Source organism: Verticillium alfalfae, genomic scaffold (genome assembly GCF_000150825.1).
Source record: "Verticillium alfalfae VaMs.102 supercont1.1 genomic scaffold, whole genome shotgun sequence".
NCBI classification, from domain to species: domain Eukaryota; kingdom Fungi; phylum Ascomycota; class Sordariomycetes; order Glomerellales; family Plectosphaerellaceae; genus Verticillium; species Verticillium alfalfae.
In genome coordinates, this window is record NW_003315038.1 from 2,746,361 (window position 1) to 2,753,559 (window position 7,199).

The 7,199-nt window shown below is 56.1% G+C and overlaps 1 protein-coding gene across 1 annotated transcript; it reads right to left on the reverse strand.

Moving 5' to 3' along the window:
- Nucleotides 1-292: 292 nt before the first annotated feature.
- On the reverse strand, nt 293-4,461 carry VDBG_00834 (rho-type GTPase-activating protein; the record flags this gene model as incomplete). The annotated part of the gene is made up of 6 exons (XM_003009105.1): nt 293-656; nt 707-843; nt 893-2,716; nt 2,776-4,209; nt 4,269-4,299; nt 4,384-4,461. The coding sequence occupies 6 exons, from the start codon at nt 4,459-4,461 to the stop codon at nt 513-515; spliced, it is 3,648 nt and encodes a 1,215-aa protein (XP_003009151.1).
- Between the last annotated feature and the right edge of the window lie 2,738 nt (nt 4,462-7,199).

Genomic DNA, 7,199 nt, shown 5'->3' on the forward strand with positions numbered 1-7,199 from the left:
TTCGTTATGAGCAACTTCGTTATACGCAGACTTCATGTTGCAACAGCTTCTTCATAAGACTCTGTCAACTTTGGCTTTGGTTGTTTGGTCTGGCTCTCCACTGAGCACATCGCCCACACACGTGTCTGGCGGGATGGCCATGCCATTCTGGCACTTTTCCCCACTACGAACAATTCCTAAGTGTCCAAATCGCTTTCAACGAAATCCAAGTAGAACAAAAAAACCGGCACGGATATCATTGAATGTCCCAACGCAAAAACTGTCACGCTTCTCTACGCATAGTATGGACTTTGACAAGGCGAATGAATTTGAAAGAGCTCAATGGAAAATCCAAGGCTTCAAGCGGGATATCAAAACCACCGGCTCCGCGCAGTAGCTAACTCCTCAACGAACCTGAAATGAAGCAGGGCCCGGGCATCAAGTCGTGGAGGGGGTGGGTGGATGGGTAGAGTTATGTACAGAAGGGTTCGTGTGGATGAGTCTTGACGTGAGCGCCCTTACTCTGACTCAAATCATTCGGTGAAGATGGTGTGACTGTTCTCAATGACGAACTGAACAGCCAGATTCTTCGCGTGCATATCCGTCATCTCGCGCTCAAGGCTGGTGTCTCGCATAATGGTGGGTGCAAATACGACGGCGAGGTTCTTGGGTGACATCTAGTACAATTAGCAAAACGATACAATGTATTCTAGGCTGCGGTACTGACCAGGTTCTCAGGCTCGCGTTTGGCAACGCGAGCAAGATGGAACATGAGGAACTCGAGACAATCGCGATGCTGCTGCGGCATCAATGCAAAAGTCTTCCGCAGGAAATCACACCGCTCGGTCGGCGTGTCAGCGAACGCTGTTAAGGATTAGCATCGGTCATCTTGCACACTGGTTGAGAGGCTCACCATTGGACTGGAGGATCTGGTCGTAGACCTCGTACGTCAAGAGTGGCTGAGGAAGCTTCCGGAAGTACTGCTTCAGCACACTGGTGACAGCCGTAATGTCTAGCTCAGGGTCTGAAATATCGTAATCTTCGTTCTTATCGAAGCCTTCCTGGATTATCTTGACTTGAGAGTTGCCGCCCGTCTTTCGGTAGATACCCTCTATATCCATGCCGCGAAGCTCAACCTCTTCAATGCAGCGGGTCACTACGCTGGGGATCTGGCGCCGCTCGTAGTCGGCGCGATCCACAAGGTCGGAGCCGAACAAGACAGACGGAGCCTCGGCAATGATCTGAGCGGATAGGTTGTTGGCGGACATGGACTTGGGCATCTTGTCCTTCTTGAAGAAACCGAATCCTTGGTTAGGAGGAGGCCTGTTAGGTCCATTGGGGTTGATCACGGCGGGGGCCTCGACCTGAGAGACTGTCATATTGTACGGCATGCCAATGTTGTCTGCCGTGAGACCGGGATGCTGCCGTCCTTCTCGTTCCTGTTGAAAAGCGACGACGGCGCGGTTAAGGCCCTTGGAGACGTTCTGCGCCATTTTGGTACCTTTCTTCCAGTTGAACTTCTTGACCTGTCCCTTGCGAATGTCGACGACCTGAGGCCTCGCTTCAACAACCGCTGGCTCCTCGTTATCATGGGCCATCAGAGTCGTGCCCGTAGTCATGCTGGCGTTGTCACCGGCAAGGTTGAGTGAGGAGCCGGAGAGGCCCTTGTTCTGGCTGTAGATGCCAAGGCCGCTCGGCGACTTCAGATCGCCAATCTGAGACTTGAAGCGCTCCTGGATCTGATGCGTCAGGTCATTGTTCATATCAGCAAGCTGGGCATTTTTCGAGGAAAGCTGCTCGAACTCGAGCAGAGCTCGGTCTCGATCCGCAATGGCTTTGTTCTTTTCCTCAACCAGTTCATCTCGCTCTTCGTGAAGAGCCTCGATAGCTTCGCTCATTGTCTCTTTCACCTTGTCCAGCTTCTGGACAAAGTCCTTGATAGCCGAGTCTTCCAAGTCCCTTGGATCGACAGGAGTCTTTGTCTCCTTGGCCCTCTCGACATATCCGGCGAGAACCTCCAGCTGACGGATCATGATCTCAGTCTGCGTGTCCAGCGTCGAGACAGTCTTTCGCTTCTCCACAAGCTTCTTGTTAAGATGCTTGAGATCCTTCTCTGTGTTGAATTGCCGCTCCAACTCTGCGACACGCTGCTCCGAGTTTCGAAGTTGCCGCTTCAGGAAGGCAGGGTCGTCGCTGGAGTGCAGGGAAATAGGACTGCTGATCTCGTGGCCCGGGCTTGGATCCTCCAACACCATTGGCGTCTTGGGCCATCGGGGAGAAGCTGTGCCACGAGTCGTCTCACTGACGCTACGAGTGTGTCCGCTGGCGCGTTGCGGGGGATGGCTGGCCTCGGTACTGTTCGTTCGGCCGTGGCGCACGGCGTTCGAGACGCGGCGCAGAATTGACGAGGAGCCCTCATCAGTGCCCAAGATTCTGGCCATATCTTCATCCATAGTGAAATCACCTCCGGAGCTCCACCTAGGAAGCTTGGGAGAATGCTTCTCTTTGTCCGTCTTGCCGTCAGTCCTCCCATCGCCAGGGGTACCAACAGGCTCCTTAGAGGGCAGAGGAGAGGCCCCTGGCGCTCCAGGGTGAGGAGGAGCTTTCCGCGGTTGCATGTAACTGTCGCTTAGCTTTTGTTCAGTCATGGGCGGGCGGCTTGGGGCCAATTTGGAGGGAGGCGCTGATTCTTCGGTCACTGTCCTTGATAGGGAGTTTGAATGGGGTTTCGATGGAACTGCGGCGCAAGTCAGTCAAGTCGAATCAATCAGCAAAGGTCTGTGATTCGAAACGTACCATTCCGTGAAGCCGTTGCTGGCAACTCCTTCCTCGCGATGGGCTTATTGGGCGTGCCGTCAGGACGCGATGAAGGCATCGAGTCTAGCGACGGCCGCAAATCGTCCTCATCACGCCTTCTCGAGTCAAGAGAAGACCTCGACGTTCCGCTCATGTCACCAATGCTAGGACGAGGGGGCGACTCAGACGGCGGCTCCCGCCTCGAGACACCGTTCGAGCCCTTGGCGCTGCCATTGTCTGACTGGAGTGTGGGTGAGGTGTTGCTTCGTGAGCTCGCAGCCTTCTTACTCTTTGGTGCGTCCTGCAACCTGAAGTCTTCGTTGATCGACTGAGGCTTACTCGTGACCGTTCTTTGCGACTTTTCGTCAAGGGCGGGCGAGGGCTTCAGAGGAGCGGCCGAGTCCCTTCTGGATGCGGTCGAAGCCTTGCGCAAGGGAAGTTTGGCATGCTCCAGTTCTGATGAAGACTGCCGTCCCTTTTCTTGAAAGGCGATGTGCGGCGTTGATGATTGCGACTCGGTTCTCTTCTGCGAATTGGTCCTATTCACACTGAAGTAGTCCTTTTCTTTCTTCTTCGCTGGGTCGTTCAAGTTGTCCGACATGGACCGCGGGGTCGAGGTGGCAGGGGTAGGATCGAGAGCGACAGGGATGAAGAAGCTGTCGCCGTCACCGCCGTTCAGATCCGGCGGGGCGATGATGGTCGAGTTGCGGTTGTTCCGGTAGCTCGCGGCAGGTAGGCCCAGCCCAGTCTCTTTGCCACTGTTCTCGGTTGACCGCTCAGGAGAGCGCGCCGGCCGGGAACTGCCCCGCGAATCGGCATCGTTTCGGTAGGCGGGGCGAGGTCGCGGCGACAGCTCGGTTGGTGTGTCCGACTCGGGGTCAACGCGCGTGTCAGAGAAGGCGTTGGGTGGTATTGCATTGGGGGGGAGAGCGGGCAGTGACTTGTCGGTGATCATGGGAGATGAGTCCTTTTCTCGACTTTTGGATTGTGCTGCCGCTTTGGATTTTTTTCTGCGTCTCGCCATGAGACTCTCGTGACAGCTCATACAGAAGATACCCTGAGACGTCCTAGCGTATCGAAGGTTCTCGATCTTGCGTTTGCAGTTGCGGCAGCGGAAGCAGGTCGCGCAGAAGGCCTGATCGCCGGTGAGGATAGCGAGCTCCTCGATCTTGCTACCGCAAGCATTGCAGCTATATGTACAGCTGTTGCAGATGAGGGAGCCATCGCCGAGGAGGAGGAGGTTCGCGTCGGAATCGAGCAGAGTTCCGCAGGTGTTACAGCGGAAGCAGTTGAGATGCCATCGGTTGCCAGCTGAGGGAGAGGCATCAGTGTTAGCGGGGTGAAACTTGGAGATGATGGACGACATGGCGCAAGCGACGACATGGCCATAGGTGAGGGCGGACAGGAGAGGTTGAAAAAGGGAGCCAGCATGTGCTATGTAGCGCCATGTGGAAGGGCAATGGGAAGCAGGGAAGAGGGATGCGAGGACATACCAAGTTCGAACGCTTTGCCTTCCTCAAGGATCTAGATCGGCCGAGCACAGCACGGTCAGTGGCTTGGGACAACAGAGGGGGGCCACAGGATACGAGGGCAGTGGGAAAGACGTACATCTCCACAGCCTTTGCAAGGAAAGACGTCCTCGTTGTCCATGGGACTGTCGAGATAGTCGTCCATGACGGCGGCCATGTCGTATGCTAAAAGTTGTTGGTCTCGCCGGTGAAGGCGAAAGGCGAAGGAACCGAATTTCGTTCCACCAGCGTATGTCAGACACAAGGACGCAGAGGGGCAAGCGTCATGGACGGTGAGGCTGACGAGCGAAGGACGAAGAGTAGGCGAATTGGACTAGTGGGAGGCGGAGAGCATGAAAGGCAGTCGTCGACAGCGGACGTGCGGCTCGTTCGTTGTTCGCTGTTCGAGGCTCAAGCCAGGAGGTCGGGGGGGGGTGGGTGGCGGCGGCGACTGGACGGCGGGATCGTGCGTCGGCTCGGTCGGTGCTTGGATGGTCTGGCTTCTTGGAAGGCTTGGTAGCGTGGAAACGGGCTGTCGGTGAGCCTTGAGGAGAGGGGGATGGGGATGAGAGGCCCGTTGCGGTGCGGTGCCCAGTGTCAGAGAGACAAGACGCAAGGTGAGGGCAGGAGCGACGGTTGGCGCAGCTGAAGCAGAGGCGGCAGGGCAGAGGGGCACCCTAACATCCAAGGTAAAGTGAAGGTGCGTGGATGAGCGAATGGACGGTGGCTTAGAGCGGGATGGATTGGATGGTGCGGGAAACAGATGGGTCCTGTCGCACGCTGGGCCTGGGTGACCCGAGACGCTGGAGCTAGAGTTTGTGACTGGAGGCGAAGAGGAAACACGCGAAGGGGGTGAGAGCGGAGGGAAGTCGATCAATCCAAGCGACGGTGGAGTGGAAAGAGGCGGCTGGTTGCCTTCAACACTGGCTGCTTGGTGGCTCGAGTCCTGTCGACAAGGTGGCAGTGGGGTTTTTGGGGCGGTTTGAGATGAAGCGCTCCAAATGCACAAAGTACAGATGGTTGAAACTATAGGCAGGCTGCTTGACCGATACAGTGCTAGCACTAGGCGGGCTAGCTCTGTCGGGCCAAGGCCAGGGGGGGGCGCGGGCCTTTTGGCGTATATGGTAGTCCTTGGTTTCCTTTGGTGAGAGCTCCAGGCTGATACTAGCCTACAGGTAGGCACCTTAGCTTAGCAGGTAGACGGCGAAGGAAACCAGTCAAGGCAAGGTGAGGGATGCCGTGTGGACCAAGATGTTGGTGATGGGAGGGAAAGGGGGGACAGGCAAAGGCAGAAGGGTAGGGTCCGCACCCAAGCCACGACGATGACAACTGCCTTCCACAGAAGGGGGCGAGAGAGAAGGAGCTCAGGGCAAGCAAGTGCGAAGGGCTTCGTTCCTTGAGGACTGACTGTGGAGCCTGGTTGACTGCGCGCTGGCAGCGGCAGACAACGGTGACCAGGGCTGCTGAAGTAGGTAGGTACCTTAGGCAAGCCAGGACACCAGCAGCACCAGCACGAGATTCACAACTGGGATAATTGATCCACAGTGGCACAGTATGAGGGTGACGATCTCTGCCCTTCAAGAAAGAAAGGTTCCATCCGAGTTAAATTGAGTGAGGGGACGATGCGAGATGTGTTCCTACCGAAGGCCGAGGCAACATGCTTGAATCAACCCAGTGGCGACGTCCATCAATCTGGCTTGACATACCATCACAGAGATCAATCTTGCTCATTTCAAACCCTCCTTCCACGCGATGCTACATCATCTCCCCATTTTACCGGCGAATGGGTTTCTGTCAGACTGCATCGCCGACCGGAAGGGAACCTGCGGCGGCTGGAATTCGATCACAATTGTAGAATCGCCCTCTGACTGAACGACCTTCGGGAACAGGACACCCTTTTCATTACTTGCACCAGTCCCAGGGACAAGGGTCTCATGCGGCACAAGGTTTGGACGTCACCAAGACAATTCAGGGCACAAGGCACCAGGTACCACCAGGGGGGGAGGGGGATTCAGAGCAATCACTATGTTTGGTTAAAGGAGGGACGGCATGTCGTCTTGACTGGTCACTCTGCCGACTCAGACCACCCAAGGGTAATCAGGGTCCATCTCCTCCGCACGGTAGGCAGCTACTCCCTCGTTGCTTGGCTTTGACGACTTGCTTCTCTTGTCTCTGCCCATCTGCCCATCTGCCCTCGGTTTCTTGTGTCGCGAGGGCGGTGTGCAAAGCGCCCCTTCAATCTCTGGGTCAGCCTACCTTAGGTGAATAAGGTGCATACAGGATGGACACGGCTCCAGGCTCCTGGCATGCCCGTATTACGTGTGTACAGACACGGGTAATCAAAGGGAAACGAAGACAGGGATATGAGGAACTTGGCTGAAGCTACTACAGGGCGAGGGAGGACCACCAGCTGGCAGTGCATCGCAAGGACACAGTCAGACGGCGTGTGGTTGGTGTGTGGCTTCAAGGTGTTATGGTCGTTTGGCGGAAGGAAATGCGTCTCATCCTCCATCAAAGCTGCCGAATGAGGTGCTGTGCCATCGGTCACGGTGGGAGGAATGACACCAGAGTCGAGATCGCGCAGCCCCTGAAAAGGGTGATGAGCTTGAACTCAGGATCAGTGGGGGTGCGGAGAATTTACAGCGACCCTGGGCATCTGCCTTCATGCCGCAGCCAGTGGCTGCTGAATGTTGGTCGGGGCTTCCGGGACGGACGAACGATGCCCTACCAGAGCCCCGAACACAAATGTCAGTGGGCAGTTCTCAAATGCCAGTGCCAGTGCCAGTGCCAGTACCAGTGCCAATGGTGATCCCCCTCACTGCATCGCCGTGACAGTACCGAAAGGCCCTTGATGTTTCAGTTTAAGTGGATCTCGCTGCACCTGCACAAGCCACATATGGAAGGGGTGCAGATCAG